The 19,551-nt window shown below is 28.3% G+C and overlaps 11 protein-coding genes across 11 annotated transcripts; 7 read left to right on the forward strand and 4 right to left on the reverse strand.

The window, feature by feature from the left end:
• Positions 1-280: 280 nt before the first annotated feature.
• Positions 281-3,256, forward strand: MGA2 (Mga2p; the record flags this gene model as incomplete). Its single annotated transcript, XM_011275069.1, has 1 exon — positions 281-3,256. The coding sequence occupies one exon, from the start codon at positions 281-283 to the stop codon at positions 3,254-3,256; it is 2,976 nt and encodes a 991-aa protein (XP_011273371.1).
• A 354-nt stretch (positions 3,257-3,610) lies between these two features.
• Positions 3,611-4,864, forward strand: MAK11 (Mak11p; the record flags this gene model as incomplete). The annotated part of the gene is made up of 1 exon (XM_011275070.1): positions 3,611-4,864. One exon carries the CDS (start codon positions 3,611-3,613, stop codon positions 4,862-4,864), a length of 1,254 nt encoding a protein of 417 aa, XP_011273372.1.
• Positions 4,865-4,940: 76 nt separating this feature from the next.
• On the reverse strand, positions 4,941-6,065 carry LYS1 (saccharopine dehydrogenase (NAD+, L-lysine-forming); the record flags this gene model as incomplete). The annotated part of the gene is made up of 1 exon (XM_011275071.1): positions 4,941-6,065. One exon carries the CDS (start codon positions 6,063-6,065, stop codon positions 4,941-4,943), a length of 1,125 nt encoding a protein of 374 aa, XP_011273373.1.
• A 350-nt stretch (positions 6,066-6,415) lies between these two features.
• Positions 6,416-8,440, forward strand: CDC16 (anaphase promoting complex subunit CDC16; the record flags this gene model as incomplete). The annotated part of the gene is made up of 1 exon (XM_011275072.1): positions 6,416-8,440. One exon carries the CDS (start codon positions 6,416-6,418, stop codon positions 8,438-8,440), a length of 2,025 nt encoding a protein of 674 aa, XP_011273374.1.
• Positions 8,441-8,530: 90 nt separating this feature from the next.
• Positions 8,531-9,856, reverse strand: BN7_4323 (Muscle M-line assembly protein unc-89; the record flags this gene model as incomplete). Its single annotated transcript, XM_011275073.1, has 1 exon — positions 8,531-9,856. The coding sequence occupies one exon, from the start codon at positions 9,854-9,856 to the stop codon at positions 8,531-8,533; it is 1,326 nt and encodes a 441-aa protein (XP_011273375.1).
• A 214-nt stretch (positions 9,857-10,070) lies between these two features.
• BN7_4324 (bifunctional uridylate/adenylate kinase) lies at positions 10,071-10,958 on the reverse strand (the record flags this gene model as incomplete). Its single annotated transcript, XM_011275074.1, has 1 exon — positions 10,071-10,958. One exon carries the CDS (start codon positions 10,956-10,958, stop codon positions 10,071-10,073), a length of 888 nt encoding a protein of 295 aa, XP_011273376.1.
• Positions 10,959-11,375: 417 nt separating this feature from the next.
• BN7_4325 (3-oxoacyl-[acyl-carrier-protein] reductase) lies at positions 11,376-12,017 on the reverse strand (the record flags this gene model as incomplete). Its single annotated transcript, XM_011275075.1, has 2 exons — positions 11,376-11,926; positions 11,996-12,017. The coding sequence occupies 2 exons, from the start codon at positions 12,015-12,017 to the stop codon at positions 11,376-11,378; spliced, it is 573 nt and encodes a 190-aa protein (XP_011273377.1).
• Positions 12,018-12,074: 57 nt separating this feature from the next.
• On the forward strand, positions 12,075-14,655 carry PAN3 (PAN-complex poly(A)-binding subunit PAN3; the record flags this gene model as incomplete). The annotated part of the gene is made up of 2 exons (XM_011275076.1): positions 12,075-12,090; positions 12,581-14,655. The coding sequence occupies 2 exons, from the start codon at positions 12,075-12,077 to the stop codon at positions 14,653-14,655; spliced, it is 2,091 nt and encodes a 696-aa protein (XP_011273378.1).
• Positions 14,656-14,975: 320 nt separating this feature from the next.
• On the forward strand, positions 14,976-16,583 carry BN7_4327 (uncharacterized protein; the record flags this gene model as incomplete). Its single annotated transcript, XM_011275077.1, has 1 exon — positions 14,976-16,583. The coding sequence occupies one exon, from the start codon at positions 14,976-14,978 to the stop codon at positions 16,581-16,583; it is 1,608 nt and encodes a 535-aa protein (XP_011273379.1).
• Positions 16,584-17,021: 438 nt separating this feature from the next.
• GPA1 (guanine nucleotide-binding protein subunit alpha) lies at positions 17,022-18,398 on the forward strand (the record flags this gene model as incomplete). The annotated part of the gene is made up of 1 exon (XM_011275078.1): positions 17,022-18,398. One exon carries the CDS (start codon positions 17,022-17,024, stop codon positions 18,396-18,398), a length of 1,377 nt encoding a protein of 458 aa, XP_011273380.1.
• A 642-nt stretch (positions 18,399-19,040) lies between these two features.
• Positions 19,041-19,517, forward strand: BN7_4329 (uncharacterized protein; the record flags this gene model as incomplete). The annotated part of the gene is made up of 1 exon (XM_011275079.1): positions 19,041-19,517. The coding sequence occupies one exon, from the start codon at positions 19,041-19,043 to the stop codon at positions 19,515-19,517; it is 477 nt and encodes a 158-aa protein (XP_011273381.1).
• Between the last annotated feature and the right edge of the window lie 34 nt (positions 19,518-19,551).

A 19,551-nucleotide genomic window follows, 5' to 3' on the forward strand; every position in this document is an offset into this window, starting at 1 on the left:
CAGACTCAACAACCAACAATGAGACAATCTATACTATAAAGAACACGTAGAACAACACTAGAACATTTATATCGTTGTATCTATACTATTATATTATATTTTTACTATATCTTTGTATTACTATTATATTCTTATATTATTTTACTTTCCTTCGCGTTGAAAATATTTTACTGAGAAAAACAGCTAATAAACAATTGAACAACAACGGCAATTCCATCAACAAACAACAAACAACAAACAACACACAACCCACTAGACAAAGTGTATCAAAGGTATCACAATGTCTATCAAACTACAAGAGTCCATTGACTTGGACTTGAAACAAGATGAGGATTTCGATATCTTGGATGAGTTCCTAGATAAAAGATTATATGAAGATCAAAGTCAACAACAACAAGTACAACAAGTACCACCACAACAAGTACCACAAGGTCAAGCTCCTCATGATGATGAACTATTTCAAAGCTTCTTAACTGACGATCTAAACAAGAATGATTTCTTATATTTCAATCAATCAAATGATAATACTAATAACAATGATAATAACTATGGAATAAATGCAACTACACCAAATTCAATTGATTTAACAAGTCCTGATACTTCCAAAAATGAAATTTATACAACTCCAATATCAATAAATGAAATACCACAACCACATAATTCCATGTTCCAACAATCAAAAGATATCCTTTCAAATTTAAAATTTGGTAAAGATATTCCAACAAAATTTAATAATCAATTACCACAAGAATATTTAGATATTGATTCAAATTCTTTACCTTATAAGATGAACATCAAGAACTTACCAAATTATTCACGTGTTGAAACTCAAATTAAAATTGAATTATCAGTTTCTCCTCCACCACCACAATTTCTTGTGCATTTACCTTCAGATACAATTGCCAAACAAAAATTATGTTTAAAAAATGATGAATTACCTGAAGATCTTAAACAAAATATTTTATTCTTAGATACTTTTGTCTTGACAAGTTCAAATTCAAAATCTTGTAATATTTGTCCAAGATGTATCAAAAGAGAACAAAAAAGAGCATCAAGAAGAAAATCTGGTATAAGTGATAATTTAAATTGGGGAACAAATACTTCCAAGCGTGCAATCATTTTCAATTGTAAAGAAATCATATCATTCCCACAACCATCATCATCAAGTACAACTTCAAAAGATTTGGATATCTCTGCAAGATTAGTTTGTTATTGTAGACATCATCAAGAATCAAAAGGTTTTAAATTATTATTTATATTAAAAAATTCAAAAGATGAAATTTTAGCAAAACATGTATCAACTCCAATAATGATTATGGATAGAAAGAAAACCCTAGATGATTCAAATGATCAATCAAATAATAATTCTCATATTTCTCAACCATTATCACCAACTTCAATTGAAGAAGATAGTTCAGAACCTCATACAACTGATTCAAGAATTTTTAAAAGAAAGAAAACTTGGTCTCCAGAATTATCTGATGGGTTAAACATCATCCCCTCTAGGAAACCATCAACTTTATTTAATGGTTATAATTCATCTTCATCAATTAAAAAAGAATCAATTGATCCAATTTCTCCATCAAATAACTTACAACAAATTTCAACTATAAACACAACATTACCTTCAATTCAAAGAATTATTCCATCCCAGGGTCCTCTGAGAGGTGGTGTTGAAATCACATTATTAGGTTCAAATTTTAGACAAGGCTTGACAGTTAAATTTGGTAATAATAAAGCATTATCAACTCAATGTTGGAGTGATTCTACTATAGTTACATATTTACCTCCTGCTGCTGTCCCGGGACAAGTTATTGTTTCATTTGAAGAGAATGAAAATGAAGATGGTTCATCAAACTTTGATATGATTAATACTTCGGTTTTCACATATCTTGATGATAGTGATCGACAATTAATTGAATTGGCATTACAAATTGTTGGATTAAAAATGAATGGGAAATTAGAAGATGCAAGAAATATAGCAAGAAAAATCATTGGTTCTGATGAAGGTAATAATAACAACAATAGTACCAATAATAATATTAATATAAATTCAATGAATTTATCTTCATTAAATGATGAAGAATTAGTATTAAAAGTTATTAATCATTTGCCAAATAATCCAAATTGGTCATTATGTACCCAAGAAGGTCAAACTTTATTACATTTATCATGTTTAAAAAAATATACTCTTTTAGTTTCATTATTATTGAAAAAAGGTGCCCGTGTTGATTCTAGGGATATTAATGGATTTACTCCCCTGCATATGGCTAGTTTAAGTGGTGATAAATCTTCGGTGGAGATGTTGATTAAATTTAAAGCTAATTTGATGGCAAGATCTAATAATGGTTTAGTTCCAAAAGATTTAGCTCAGGGAGGTGTTAAAGAACTGTTTAATGATGATGATTTAGTTGATCATCAAAGAAAATTTTCAAATTCTTCAAATAATTCATCAATTTTTTCTATTGATGAATTTGATTTAAATTTAAATTTTTCAAATGGTGCTCATATTTCAAGATTAATTAATGATCAATTAACTGATGATTGTTTAGAAAGTGATGATGATGAAGAAGAAGAAAGTGTTGAATTAGAAGAAATTGATTCAGAATCTTGGGGTGAAGTTGGATCAGGTGAAGATGCTGATTTTGAAGATGATGATGATGAAGAAGAGGAAGAGATTTATCCAACTCCTATAACAACACCGACTACTATTCCACCTTCAACTAATGATATAACTACAACTTCAAATGAATTAACTGGAAATAATTTAATTACAAGACAATCTGATGGTTCATTATGGAATAAAGTTAAAAATGTTTTCCAAAATTCTTCAGATGTTGAAGATTTACCAAAATATGATGATTTATATCCATCCACTTCAAACAAAACTCCAAAAACCAATTCCTTATTACCAAAATTAAGATTTTCAACAACAAGAACAGAATCAACAAGATCAGATACATCATCATCAGATGAAAATGATGATTTCCTAAATAAATTTTTCCAACAACGTAAAAATGTTCAAAATGATAAAATGTTAATATTTTTTTGGTTACCTTTATTAATTTTAATAATGTCATTTTTTATATTGATTAATTCAGGTTATGAATTTCAATGGAATGAAAAATTTCAAGAATTTATTAGAACAGGTTTGGGGAAAATCATGTTGGGTAATGAAAGGGTTAAAGTTTTGTTTAATGAACATTTTAATCAAGTTAATGAAGTTGTTACTAGTGTTATTAATGTTAATAATTGAGTGTGGTGCTTAATACTTTATATTTGCTATATTTACTGTGTTGATTTTTGCTTTATTTTTTGGCTTATTTTTGATTTATGGATTATACAAACTTTTGTTTAGTTATTGGCTATTTTAATATTTGATTTACTTTTATTTGCTAATGGTGTTTTTTTATAAATAAATTTTTACTTTATTACTTTAATATCGTAGACAAGTAGACAATAAAGTTATTCCGGGAAGCTCATCGGGGACAGTGGTACTTAACCATGAAAAATTTAAAAATTAATACCGGTCTATACAAAATTTAACAAAACTACAACTTCTTTAGTATTACAAGTTGATCAAAAGTATAGATATATATTTAACAAAAAGATGGCTAAAACAAAACCTTCAAGTGTTATAAAACCAACAATAATCCCAGCTTCCAAAGCATTAAGTTCCAACAAAATTCAATTTCGTATTTATGTTGGATCATATGAACATAATTTATTATCATTATCAATTTTATTAGAAAAAGATAAATCTCCTGTATTCCAACCAATTTTCCATTTCCAAGCACATTCATTATCTATTAAATCTATAGCTGCTGCTAAAAGATATTTGGTCACTGGTAGTAATGATGAACATATCAAGATTTATGATTTACAAAAAAGAAAAGAATTAGGTACTCTTTTGGGTCATCAAGGTAGTATTACAAGTTTGAAATTCTCAAATGAAGATTTAATGTCTGGTAATGATAGTAAGACAAGTAATGGTAAATGGTTATTAAGTGGTTCTGAAGATGGGAAAATCATTATTTGGAGAACAAAAGATTGGGAAATTTTTGGAACTTTAAAAGGTCATCAGGGAAGAATTAATGATCTTGCTATACATCCAACTGGTAGAATTGCAGTTAGTGTTGGTGATGATAAAACAATTAGATTATGGAATTTAATGACTGTTAAAAAAGCTGCTAATTTGAAGATTAAAAATGATTGGCAAAATGGTGAATTTGTTAGATGGTCATTAGATGGTGGATATTTCCTTGTTGGATTATTAAATAAACTTTTGGTTTATAAGACATCAAATGCAAGTATTGTTAATGTATTAGCATTGGGTAAAACTTTAATGCATTTAGAAATTTATGAAATTAATGATGTGGAATATGTTGTTGTTGGGTTAGGTAATGGTTCATTAGAATTTTATGAATTAAAAGATTTAATTAATGAAAAAGATGATGATGAAGAAATAAAACCAGAACCAAAATTTACATTAATTGGTCATACAAATCGTATTAAAGATTTTAAATTATATAAAGTTGATAAAGAAATTTACCTAATTTCAATTTCTTCAGATGGGAATATAGTTATATGGGATTTAAATTTAAAAGATCAAATTGCAGTTTATAATACAGGACAAAGATTAAATTGTATTGAAGTTTCATCGGAAAGTGTTGAGAAATTTGAAACTATGAAAAGAAGATTTGATTCTATTGATGATGATGATGTTGCAAGTGCAAGTGAAAGTGAAAATGAAGCTGATCAAGAAGAATTGAAAAGAATAATGAAAGGTGAAAGTAAGAAAACTAAAAAGAGTAAAAAATCTAAAAAGAAGAATACTCCGAAAGTTTCTGTTGAATTAGAATAAAACTACTGTATAATAGAGAATAATAATGTAAATTAAGAACTATATAATTGTATCAAACAATAATTTTGCTTTTTATCTATAATTTTTGTTCTCTATTTAAACGTTTAACATGATGTTTATATAATTTTTCAGCTTTAACCCAAACATTTGCAGTTTTTCTATTTGGTAATTGTAATAAAGATGGTAATAAATCTTTTGCGAAAAATTCTGAAGCTTCTCTTGGTAATAAAGAAGGTAAATGATCAATTGAAACAACAGATAATTTTGGACCTTTTGTTGTATTAACTTTAACTGTTGGTTTATCGAAAACTGTAGCAATTGAATAAATTGGAATTGGATTATGTGGATTTGTTGTATCAGCTGAAACATCAACAACTGTTCTTAATTTTCTATTTGAATTATTTAATAATTCATAATTAATAAAAGGTGGGATTGGTTTTGATAAATAAATACAATTAATGAAAATATCAGATTCTGCAATTTCTTTGAATGGACCACCTTTTGAAGTTTCTTTGATATCCCATTTTTTAATGTTTTCCTCTGGAATACCAGCTTTTGTTAGTAATTCAATTGCACCTGAACCACAACGACCTAAAGCACCAATAATTAAAACTGTTGGTTTTTTAGCACCTTTTGATAAGGCTTTATTTAAATCTTTTTTAACATCTTCAACTAATGAATCTTCACTTTTATATGGTTCAACACCTTTTAAATCTTCAGAATCTGGATGAGTATTTTTAAAAGCCCAATCTTTAACACCTAAAGCTGCACCTGCAAACCCAGCATAAAATCCAAAAGCTGCAACTCTTCTACCTTGATCATTTTCCAAGAATTCTAAATCATATAAAGTACCATTACCTCTAGCGTAACGACTCAAGACATCTTGCCATCCACCTTGATTTTTATAACAATGAGCAAATTGAATATGTTCATGAATTAATGGGAAAGTATCTTCTTCAGGTAATTCTTTTAATCCAATAATTATACGATCAGTTGGAGCATATTTCCATGAATCTTCTGGTACTATTTTAGCACCAACTTTAGCATATTCTTGAGCATCAAAAGCACTTTGTTTTGATTCTTCAACATAAACAGTGAAACCTGCTTGAATTAATTGTTTAGTAGAATTTGGGGTTAAAGCTGCACGAGCTTCTAATGGTTTTTTCTCAGCTCTTAAATGTAGTGTAACTGGTTTAGTCATTGTGATATGGTTATGTTCAATATAATTGTCTCTATAATTATGAATATAAAGTATTTCAATTGATGAAAAATGTTCAAGTCTGAAAAATTCCAATATCTTATCTTTTTATAATGCTGGCTTAATTATGACTCTTCAAATGACGCACCAAAAAGAAAAAAAAAAAAAAAATTGACAGCTTTCGCGAAATCGCGAATTCTTTTTGATTTTCTTTCGCGAATGCGTTTTATTGATCTTTTGTTTACATAAAATTAAAATCAAAACATCAACACTTTTTAGAAACAAAAGTATTGGATTTAAAGGAATTTAAAGGAATTCAAAGGGTTTTTGAAGAGGTTTAAAGGATTACAAGGATGCCCGCCAGTCCCTCGCAGCACAACTCAACGCTCGCCATATCGCCACTGGTTGCTAACAGAACATATGATACGCTACGGTCCACTCCAAATCAACCTTTGTTCCCAAGTCCTTTAGCTGCAAATGCTAGTGCTGAATCACCATCTAGTGGGAACTTCAACCGCTCCAGTTTGGGGAATGGAGGTGCTAGAAGTGCTAATACAAGTGACAATTCCATCAACAACTTATCACAGGCTGAGAAATTGAGACTTTGGAGACATGATGCACTAATGCAACATCATTACAAAACTGCTGAATATATTGGTGATAAAGTTCTTTCGTTAACAAATGATCCTAATGATGCCTTTTGGCTTGCACAGGTGCTATATTCAAATGGGAATTATTATAGAGCAAGACAATTATTATCTAAGAATAATCTGGATTCTTCAAGTGTTAGTTGTAGATATTTATCTGCACTTTGTCTTATGAAATTAGAAAAATTTGATGAAGCTTTAGATATAGTTGGTGAGACAAATCCTTTTAAATCTGAAGCACAACATGTTAAGAATTTAGATGGTGGTATAAAACTTGAGGCTTCATTATGTTTTATAAGAGGTCAAATATATGCTCGTTTAAATAATCTGGAAAGAGCAAAAGATTGTTTTAAAGAAGCAATCTTAGTTGATGTGAAATGTTTTGAAGCTTTTGATGAAATGATACGAAATAATATGTTGACTCCATTAGAAGAATGGGAACTTTTATCCTTATTGGATTTCCAAGATGCTGATGAAAATGGTGATTTAATTAAAGCATTATATACAACAAGAATTAACAAATATGTTAATGGTGATAAATTTGAAGATGCAGAATTGAAATTGAATGAAGAATATAATTTGGGTGAAAATAATGATGTTTTATTAAGTAAAGCTGATTTATTGTTTATGCAATGTAAATTTCAAAAATCTTTAGAAATTTGTGAAAAAATCTTGAATAAAGATGAATTTAATTTTGCAACATTACCAACTTATCTTTCATGTCTTCATGAAATTGGTGGTAAAAATAAATTATTTTATACTGCTCATAGATTAGCAGCTCATTACCCAAAGCATTCAATTTCATGGTTAGCTATTGGAATTTATTATTTATCAATAAATCGTATAACAGAAGCAAGAAAATTTTTCCTTAAATCTTCACTTTTAGATCCAAATTTTGGTCAAGCTTGGATTGGATTTGCTCATACGTTTGCCGCTGAAGGTGAACATGAACAAGCTATATCAGCTTATTCCACTGCATCAAGATTTTTCCCTGGAACTCATTTACCAAATTTATTTTTAGGTATGCAATATTTACAAATGAGTAATTTAATACTGGCGGAAGAATATTTACTATCTTCATATTCTATATGTACAATGGATCCATTATTATTAAATGAATTAGGTGTTATTTATTATCATAAAAATCATCTTGAAAGTGCAGAAAATTATTTTACTCAAGCATTAAGTGTTGCTAAAAAAATTGATTCAGATTCAAAAGCATGGCAATCAATTCATGCAAATTTAGGTCATGTTTATAGAAGATTGAATTTATTTCCAAGAGCTTTATATTGTTTTGAAAAAGTTCTGAGAATAAATAATAATGATTCAAATATTTATTCAGCAATTGGATTAATTCATTTAAAATTGGGTGATTTTAATAAATCAATTGAAAATTTACATCATGCTTTATCAATAAATAATAATGATCCAGTTGCAAAAGATTTAATGAGAAGAGCACTTGAAGAAAATGGATTATCATCAGAGGAAAATCATATATCATCAAATGGTTCAATTTTTTTCAAACGTTCAAATGAATTATTACAATTAAATTCGAATACTTTAAATTATCAAAAAAATAATGTAACACCATTATTTAATAGACAAAAAAATATAATAAATAATAATTCAAATACTTTAAATCAAAGTATTGAACAAAGAGCTACAGATTTAATCAATGGTGATGATTCAAGTGATGATGATGATGCTATAATGGAAATTGAGAGTGAATAATGAAAGTAATGGTTAATTAAAAAAGAAAAAGATATATATAACATAATGCATAATACTATTTAATCTTTATCATAAATCATCAGTATTTCTTCAATCTTTGGATTTAACTTCACTAGAATTAGTATTAGCCGTCTCTGAACCTTTCTTTTCAGATTTTTCTCTTGGTTTCTTTGATCTTGATGATCTTGATGATTTTTTAGAATCTCCAAAATTAGGTATTTTTTCCTTTTTAGATCCAGATTCTTGATTAATCAATTGTGATCTTGTCAAGACGTGAGGCTTATCATTATTATCATTTGATTTATTTTCTTTCCCTTTTGGTTTTAATTCATCATTTTTAAAATTTTTTTGTTTCAAATTACCCTTCTTACTTGCTGCAATTGCCCATCTTGGTTTATTTGGTTTATCTGGCTTTTGTTCTTGTGATTTAAAATGAGGTTCAATATTCTTATCTTGTGGGTTTTTGGTATCCTTCTTGTTATTCTTTGATTTATTTGAAAGTTGTTGTTTGCTTTTAGATTCAGTCGAGTCTTTTGATCCTTGTTTAGATTCTGTCTTATTCAAATTCTCTGATTTTTCATTATTGTTTTGACGTTCTGCTTCTCTCTTTATACGTCTTCTATCACTTCTAGATTTTCTATTACTTTTCTTCTTCTCTATATCATCAGTCTGCGATTTATTTTCATCTTTTTTAGGTTCTTTAGATTCCCGTGGTTTTTTGGACCTTGGTTTTCTCTTTTTTGGTGGTTTGTTTTTGATTTGACCATTTTGCTCTTCTTCATCTTCATCTAATTCTTCACCAATAATAGAATCACTAAAATCTTTAATGTTTAATTTTTCATAAAGTTCATTGACAAGATCAAAATCTTCAGCATCACTATCATAATCAGCATCAAAATCTGATGATGAATCATCTGTATCTGATGAATCAAGACCTAATTCTTTTGCAAGGTATTCTTCACTAGTTTTAGGTTTTGTACCTCTATTTATATTGCTTTTCTTAGAGAATGATGGATTGGTCGTTATTACTTCATCTATGCTTTCCATATTACCAATATCATCTTTTTCATCATCATCTGATGAGAAACTTATATCAAAACTTAAGATTTCTTTTTTAGTCTTTTTGGTAACTTTTGGTTTTGATGATTCGTTAGGTACTTGGCTTTGCTCTATTTGATCAATTGGTAATGAAGATGATTTATTTGATTTGATATTTGTTGATGTTGAAGATAATGGACCTTCTACTGTAGTATGAGCTGTAGTTGTTAACAAAAAATCCAAATCATTTTCAAATGGATCAGTAACTCTAGTCTTTGGATCATATTCTACTTCTTCAGTTTGGACATTTTTAGGTGGTGCTATATAGACCGTTTCAATGGGTATTTTGTTTTTCTTGTGATTCTTTGGTTTACCCATTGTATTTGTAGCTTATCCTCTAAAAGTATAGTATGGATTGAGCTTAGAGAGTTGATAATTGGCGTTTGATCAAGTTTATTTGTTATGTTTTTGTTTTGACATTAAAATTTGATTCGCGGGCATCATCAAAATAGTTTCAACTACAAATACAAACATATTCAAAAAATCAAATCTTATGCACAAATTTCTATATAATTCAACTTCATGAAGTTTTCTATTTGGTTTCAATGTTAATTTTATCTTTTATAGCTTTTTTAACTTCAGAATAAACATCATCAACAGTACGATCACAAGAAAGTTTAACAACTTTACCTTGTTTATCAAAATATTCAACAACTGGATAACTTGTTTCAATAAAAGTTCTAAATCTTTTCTTTATACTTTCGATATTATCATCAGCACGACCACTTGTCTTACCTCTTTCTAATAAACGTTTTAACATAACTTCTTCAGGACATTCAAAAAATAAAGTAAATGAACTTGTTGCAATTTCATCTTCAAATGTTATAGCTTGATCCATTTTACGTGGGAATCCATCAATCAAAAATCTAGTATTACCTTTATCAAAATTTTCCTTCATTGCATTTTTCAAAAGGGCAATAGTAACTTCTTGTGGAACTATAACACCATCACGAATATTTTGTGCAATTAATTCACCATATTGTGAACCTGGTCTTTTTTGTTCAGCTCTTAATAAATCACCAGCTGATAAATGAATGAATCCGTAATCATTAACTAATCTAGCACATTGAGTACCTTTACCAGCACCTGGACCACCAAGAACGAAAATAACTGAAACATCACCATTTTTAAAAGCTTTTTGCTTTGCAGGTTCGATTAATTCAACTGGACCTGATTTTTGATATGAAATTGAAAACAATGTGGAACCAATTGCTAAGGCACCTAAAATTAGAGCAATTTTACCTCTATGTTGATTTTGTGGTGGTGGTGGTGGTGGAGTTGATGATGATGATGATGATTGTTGTTTAGAAGTTGAATAAAAACGGGAATTAATTAATGAATTTGATCTCAAAGTAGCGAATTGAGAAATACTTCTCTTTGAAGCAATTCTTGAGCCCAAGATAACTCTTTGCATCATCATTTTGATGGGTATATATCTCAAATCTTAGACAGATTGAATCTTAGAGGTCATTTTGATACATGAAATCGTTCACGATCTTTGGTATAAACAATTAAAATCGAGAATTTCGCGACGGTGCTTCATAACCTTTCCTACTTTGGCGTAAGTATTATAAACTTATATTTCAAAGTATTTATCAGTTATTTTTATTTCTTTGAGTATGGTTTTAATATTTCATCACTATATCTTAAATATTTACCATTAATTTCATTATTAAACCCATTTTGAGCCAAATTAGCATAGATAGTAGCTGGAATAGTTGGATCAAGAAGTTCATTATTTGATTTCAAATCATTAAAACGTTTAATATGTTCATCAGACATATTTTTACCAACTGGAATAATATGTTAGTACTATATCTTCTAGTTAATTGTTTAATTAATACTTACATTTATCTCTAATATCATTTTGCATATTAGTATCAACAACACCTGGAGCAACAGAAACAATTGAAACATCTTTTTCTTCACCAGCTAATTGAATTGCAAAATGATTTATAGCAGCTTTTGAAGAACCATAAGCACCCCAAGCATCATAATATTTAGTTGAAGCACCTGAGGAAACAATAACAACATTACCTTTTGAAGATCTTAAATGTGGTAAGGCATTTGAAACTAATTGAACAATGGAAAAGAAATTAATATTAAATAATTCTTTCCATTCGTTAATTTTAGCATTTGCAATTTTATCCACAGGGTTCAAAACACCTGCATTGGCAATAATTGAATCAATTTTACCAAATGAATCGATTGCAGTAGTTATAATCTTTTCAGAAATTGATTCATTTGAAAGATCACCAGCAACATAGACAACTCTATCTTTACCATATTTGTTTTGTAATTCAATTAATGGTTTTTCAGAACGAGCAACTACAACAAGTTTATTTTCTTGATTTTGTAATAAAATTTCAGCAATTGAAGCACCAATACCTAGATAATGTGTCAATAATGATCACTTATGAACCTAATAAAGATCCCAATACATACCTCTTGAAGCACCAGTTAAAACGATAACACCCATGATTTTTGTATAATAGCTATAATAATTTAATCAATTGAATAAAATAGAATACAAATAATGGAGATTAGACCCTGTATTTATACAATAATCGGTGCTTAATGCTTAATGTTCGGCCCTTAATGAGGTACTTTATTAATACTGTGTGTCCCCTTATTCAAGTACCGGGTAACACGTGGTAATGGCCGTCGCTATGGAAATTAAAAGTATGGTAATTATGGGCGCCTAATACAAATCAATAAAAGACGTGTAATAATATTGAATCAAAACAAAAAGATTTGGAAATTGAATTGAATATTAGTAATTCAACAACGTCAAACAACATACCCGATTGACCCGCGGTGTATTAACAGAGACTATACAGACTATACAGGGTACAGACAGGGCATAGACTGACTAGGTAGTGGGTACAGGAACCATCAGAAGAGGCGCCGTGAAAGAGTCCATTGGGAGATCCATCAATATCAATATCAAATAGTCAAAGTGTCACACCATGGACAAAGGTGAGTTTCAAGTATTATCACAAGTTTCAAGAGCATCAAGCTAACTATCACAAGCTAATCTAGATTGGGCAAAAGATGTCCCATGTAGGAATATCACCATCCATGGGTTTTGTAAATTTGAAGGGAAAGGTTGTTCATTTAAACATGAATCATCAAATAAATCATCAACAATAACTTCAAATTCAAATATAAACACATCTGCTACTTCTTTACCTTTACAACAACCATTAGATCCATTGAAAAATCCATCCATTGGTGATTTTCCCACTATATCATCAAGACCAACAAGTGCATTAAGTAATAATATCCCTAATAGTGGGATCTTAAATTCAGCTTCAATCGGTGGTAGTATAACTAGTGGTACTAACGCTGGTACTGGTGGTGATTTAAAAAAAAAATTCAATCCAGCTTCATCTTCAACTTTCCTTCCATCAACTTCAATTTCAAATGTTCCAAATTTATCAAATCCAACTAAACCAATTAATAAATTTGCAGGATTTTCACCAAAAGTTAATGATATTCCTTCTTTTATCCCATCTGGTACTACTATAAATAATAATGATGATTTAACCTCTACTCAAAATGGTTTAAAACAATTCAATCTTGATAGTCCAGTTTTCCAACCAACAACAACAACAAATAATAATAATGATATCCAACCTTCAATTAATCGTTCTCCAATACCTACAAATCCTTATCTTGTTTCAAATAATGATTCAATACAACCAAATCCTTATGCCCAATCTTCAGAAGCTTTAAATCCATATTCTCAAGTTACTGGTCCTCAAGATTTTTTATTTCCTCAAACTTCTTATCCATTAAATCATCATTTATATGCACCTGCTCCACCACCACATTTACAAATTCCATTAAAAGGTAATGAAGAAAATTCTTCAAAATTTTTCCTTCCAAATGAATTAAGAGAATCTTTAATTAAAAAAAATGAATCAACTTTGAAAACTTTACAACATTCAAATTTACCTGAATTAGTTAATATTTATTATAATTTAGTTCCATTAGATAATTCATTACAAAAATCAAATCAAACCTATGGTTATTATAGTTCTTTATATAAAGCTTTTTCAAATGATGATGGTAAAGCTTATGTTTTACGTCGTATTGAAAATGTTAAATTAAATCAAGATAAAAGTATATCAACTATTAAAAAATGGGTTAAATTAAATTGTTCAAATATAACGAAAATTATTGATGCTTTCACTTCAAGAAGTTTTGGTGATAATTCTTTAATTATTGTTTATGATTATTATCCAAATTCAAAAAATTTAATTGAACAACATTTCCATTCAAATCTTGGTGCAAAACCTGAACAAATTACTCCAAAAATTTTGTGGAATTATACTTTACAACTAACAAATGCTATTGCAACTTCACATTCTAAAAATTTACCAATTAGATCATTAACTTTAACTAAGATTATAGTTACAAGTTTAAATAGAATACGTCTTTCAGATTGTGGTATATTTGATATTTTAGATTTTGAAGATTTTTCCAATGAAGATGAAGAATTAGAAACTATTAATTTATTGAAAATTCAAGATTTACAAAAATTAGGTCAATTATTATTAAGTTTAGCTATATCATCATCACCAAATTCTTCAAAATTTTCCAATAATGAAGATATCATATCAAATATTGATATTGATGAAGATTTTAAATCTGCATTAAAATATTTATTAAATGAATCAAACCCAAATATTGAAAGTTTCCAAAAAATTATTTCAAAGAAATTATTTGAAAGTTTAAATCAAATTCAAGAACAAGGTGATTATTATGAATCTCAATTAACAAGAGAATTAGAAAATGGTAGATTAGTTAGATTATTAACAAAATTAAATTTTATCCTAGAAAGACCTGAATATCAATCAAATCCAACATGGGCACAATCTGGTGAAAGATATCCAATTAAATTATTTAGAGAATATGTGTTCAATCAAGTTGATGATAGAGGTAAACCTGTTTTAGATTTAGCATTTGTTTTGAAAACTTTAAATAAACTAGATGCTGGTATTGATGAAAAATTCTTACTTGTTTCTCATGATGAACAAACTTGTATGATTGTTTCATATAAAGAAATGAGAGATCTTATTGAAAGATCTTTTAGAGAATTAAGTAATTGAAGAAAAGAAAATTATATAATATAATAATAAAACAAAAAAAATTAGAAAAGTATACAATGTTTTGATGTAGTTAATCAACTTTTAATACGCCTATATTATTTCGGGGTTATCTATGTTTTATTGTTTTTCATTTTTGATATACATTTTTGTGACACAAAAACTCAACCAAAAACAAATCCATATGATTTCCAGAAATCAACAAACATTGGAGAAACATGGGCGCTTATACATTTATTTAAATGGAGACAATCAAAGGGTTAGTTGTTGCAGAGCGCTAGTCATATTCATATCTAGTCATTTCTTAGTGGGTCTTGTTTGCAATGGGTTATAATATAAATCTGTTAAAGAATAAGTTCAAAAGATTAAAGATTGAAGTCCATCATAATAAGAATAAGACAAGTCATAGAGATCCAATCATTCACTCTCGTGATCCTTCTAAACCATTTACAACACTTCGTACAACTGAACCAAGATCACGTTGGGATTTTGAAGTTGAACCAACAATCCGTGAAGATGATGATTTAAATCAAAGTCAATTTGATGGGTTTTCAAATGATTCAAGAGAAGGTTTATTTGGTGAACAAGAACAAGAGGAAGAACATGAAAGACATCAAACCCTATTGGAATCAACAATCAAGAGTTATTTATCATCTCATAGAAGGCATAAATCAAGACCAAATTCTCAAGTTGGTTCTCAACTGGATCATTCTTGTGAATGTACATGTCATGCAAATGTTGAAACTGAATCTATAAAATCACCAATTTATCATAATCCATCATGTTTACAAAATTGTGAAATTTCTCAAGATGTTGAAAATATTGATTCATTACCAAAAATTACAAAATCTATATCAAAAATTAATTATATTGAACCTAAACCAGCACGTCGTGGATTTTGGATTTTCAAAAGAAGACATCCATTATCTAAAATTCCAAATCCTGAACCTGAACCTGAACTTGAATCTCAAAATGATGATTATTATAATGATCAAGAATATGTTGGTGATCAAAATACAATAACATCTGCTGTTCAAAGAATTGAAATTATTGCAACATCTTCAACACCAGGAATTGAATCACCATTAGATAATGATGAAAATGAACATACATTGAAAAGTTTAAAAACTTCCAGATCCATTAAAGAATCAACATCTTTCAAGAGACATGCAAAATCTAAACCTTCACTTGTTAATTTCTCAAGACCAAATAGTCAAATCGCTTATGAAAATAATGGTTCTGGTAATGGGTCACCAATTTCAAAACATGATAGAGCAAATGAACCATGGAGACTTATTATGAATGATATATCATTACATGCTGCTTTATTATCCACTGGAGCTAAACCAAAACTTTCAAGATCATCAATTAATTTAGGTGCTGACTTCACGAGCTCTAAACATGATCCAAATCTAAGACCAATATCTAATAATAGTTATCAATCAGAATTAATTTCATTAGGATCTATAAAGAGAAATAATAATAACAATAATAACAATAATAACAATAATAATGGCAATATTATTTCAAAAACTGATTATCACTTATATCCAAATGAGAATTATAATGAAAATAGTATTCCAAAATCAATATGGAATGAAAATACAGCTAATAATGATCAAACAATCATACCAATCAATAAACAAGATGAAATTTTTGATACTAGGCCTTCAACGAAAAAATCCAAATTTTCAGTTACATCTGAACCATTAGAACAAGATTATTTAAAAGGAGCAGATACATCTGCTGTATATGGTGGTGTTTTCCAAGATTATAATTATTCAGATGAAAGTGTTGAAGGATGGAAAAATCATGGAGCTAGTAAACAACATTTACTTCACAGAAATGTTTCAGAACCGGATTTTAACGATTCTAATAGTGAGATTCTACCATTAAACATCCAGTCCAAGGGAATCAATCGAATATTTTGAATTAAAATAGTTGTTTATATATATAGAATTGATCTAGAAAATATAAAACTGAAATAAATATAATTTGATTCTTTTTTGATGCAAAATTGTAATTCCCCTTTTAAGACAAAATACTTTTTATTGGCACTTTGCAAATGTCAGTCGACTTTTTGGGGCTCCTTCAAAGAACCAAAATCTGATACAACCGAAATGTTTTGAACGTGAAATAAATGAAGGGAAAAAACACACTCAAAACAAACAATAATTATAGATCTAATCTCAAACTTTTCTGATACTTTATAATTCCTCAAAGAACAATCAGGCTACACTTTCAAGATACTCATATACATTTCTTGTTCATATTATAAAGACTTGTTCAAATACCACAATATAACAACAACAAATTATATACTAATCCCTAAACCCAACATTTACAACAACTACAGCATATAAATCATCATGGGTTGTGCAGCTAGCACTCCAATTGAAGAAGATCATGATCCTTTATTACAAAGTAAAAAAGCCAATGCAGCTATTGAAAAAAGATTACAAATGGAAAGACAACGAGAAAAAAATGAAGTTAAATTGTTATTATTAGGTGCTGGTGAATCAGGTAAATCAACAGTTTTAAAACAAATGAAAGTTTTACATCAAAATGGATTCACACATCAAGAACGTCAACAATATGCTCAAGTTATTTGGGCAGATGCTATACAAAGTATGAGGATTCTTATATTACAAGCAAGAAAAATGGGTATACCATTAGATAGTGATCAACCAAATTCAAAACTTTCAACATTTAAACAAGCCATCTTAAGAGCAAAAGTCTTGGATCATATAGATACAAGTGTTGCAGGTGGTAGTAATTTCCTTAATGATTATGTTTTGAAATATAGTGAAAGAAGTGAAGCTAAAAGAAGAGTACAAAGTACAGGACGTACAGGATCTGTTTGGGATGCAACAGAGGAAAATAATAATAATAATGATATCAATAATACCAATAATAATAATGAAAATATTCATAATGATAAATTAAATCAATTACAAGAAATTAATCAAGGATTAAATGATAATTCTATAGGACCTGGAGTAAGTGCAATTACAATTGGAAGTCAAACAGAAGTAACGAGAGATCTTATTGCTACAAGTATTTCTAATTTATGGAAATATGATCAAGGTATACAACAATGTTTCCTTAGAGCTAATGAATTTCAATTAGAAGGTAGTGCATCATATTATTTTGAAAATATTTCAAATTTTGCAGATCCAAATTATATATGTACAAATGAAGATATTTTAAAAGGTAGAATTAAAACTACAGGTATTACAGAAACAAATTTTAATATTGGTTCATCAAAATTTAAAGTTTTAGATGCAGGTGGTCAAAGATCTGAAAGAAGAAAATGGATTCATTGTTTCCAAGATATAACTGCAGTTTTATTTGTTTTAGCAGTATCAGAATATGATCAAATGTTATTTGAAGATGAAAGAGTTAATCGTATGCATGAAGCTATAATGTTATTTGATTCATTATGTAATAGTAAATGGTTTATTAATACACCATTTATATTATTTTTAAATAAGATTGATTTATTTGAAAATAAAATTAAAAGATCTCCAATAAAGAAATATTTCCCAGATTATCAAGGGAAATTAGGTGATTCAAATGCAGGAGTTAAATATTTTGAAGATATTTTCTTAAGATTAAATAGAACAAATAAACCAATTTATGTTCATAGAACATGTGCAACAGATTCTCAAAGTATGAAATTTGTTTTAACAGCAGTTACTGATATGATTGTACAAAGTAATTTGAAAAATAGTGGGTTAATATGATATATAAATATATATATAATGATGAAAATATGAATAATTTGTGAATAATTTAATCTATAAAAATGTAAGGAAAATTGATGTTTTATATATCACCAGTAATTTATACTTGTATCAAATATCGCGCAATTTTTCACTGACTGTAATTTTTTTTCCTAATTTGTTCATTACCGCTGCAAACGAAAAACGAAAAAAACGAAAAAAACGAAAACGGTTTGAAGGAACGTTAATCCGATTATAAGCCAGCGTCCAAATTCTTTAATCCCAGTCTAACTCATAACTAAATCTACCCATAATATCCATTAAGGTATAACGATAGAAACTAGTATTGAACATGTAGAACTTCTCCACTTTATAACCTTTCGATTTCTTTTAATCTTCTATCAAATTATTCTTCCATTTGTTCTTTCGTATAAATTAAAAAAACAATAACCCATAAAATCAAATTTTATATTGGTCACCGATATTTTTGAAAAATAAATTTGCGCTGTACAGCTTGTTTATCATTTTATATTAAAATCAGGGGAAATAATTGAAATTCATAACTATTAATTACATATCAAAGTATAGTAGGGGTTTAGATTTATTTATATTGAAAACAGTAAAGCTTTAAGTTATTGTATTGTATTAAATTAGACTAGGATTATGGAAACATTAAGAGGTATAAAAATATTTGGATATGGTACTTTAATACCCATGGATTTGATCCCATCAAATAATGAAAAATCACAAACTAATTTTAATGAAAATCCCAATGATATAAATGAAATATTATTATATGGATCTTATTTAAATTCACAAGGTATTAATACACCAATAAATCATAAAGAATCTTTAGATGAATTTAAAGAATTACCTTGTTTTTCAAATAAATATGATGAAAGGAGTTTACAACAAGATGAATCATTTGGGATTAATAGTCCAACAAGATTTAGTTCAAGTGATCAATTAAATTCGTTAGATAAATATACTACACAAAGTACGATACAGAGTAATAATAATGGGAATAATGGGAATAATAATGTATTATTTAATAATGGGATGTTTAATGGTAATTTATTTGATAAAATTGTTGAAAAAGCGGAATTTGGTAGAGTTGTTATGGGAGTTCAAGATATATGACAAGAAGACCACAAATAAGTTTAGAAAGGTATAA

Source organism: Wickerhamomyces ciferrii, contig 00153 (assembly GCF_000313485.1).
Source record: "Wickerhamomyces ciferrii WGS project CAIF00000000 data, strain NRRL Y-1031 F-60-10, contig 00153, whole genome shotgun sequence".
NCBI lineage: Eukaryota > Fungi > Ascomycota > Saccharomycetes > Phaffomycetales > Wickerhamomycetaceae > Hansenula > Hansenula ciferrii.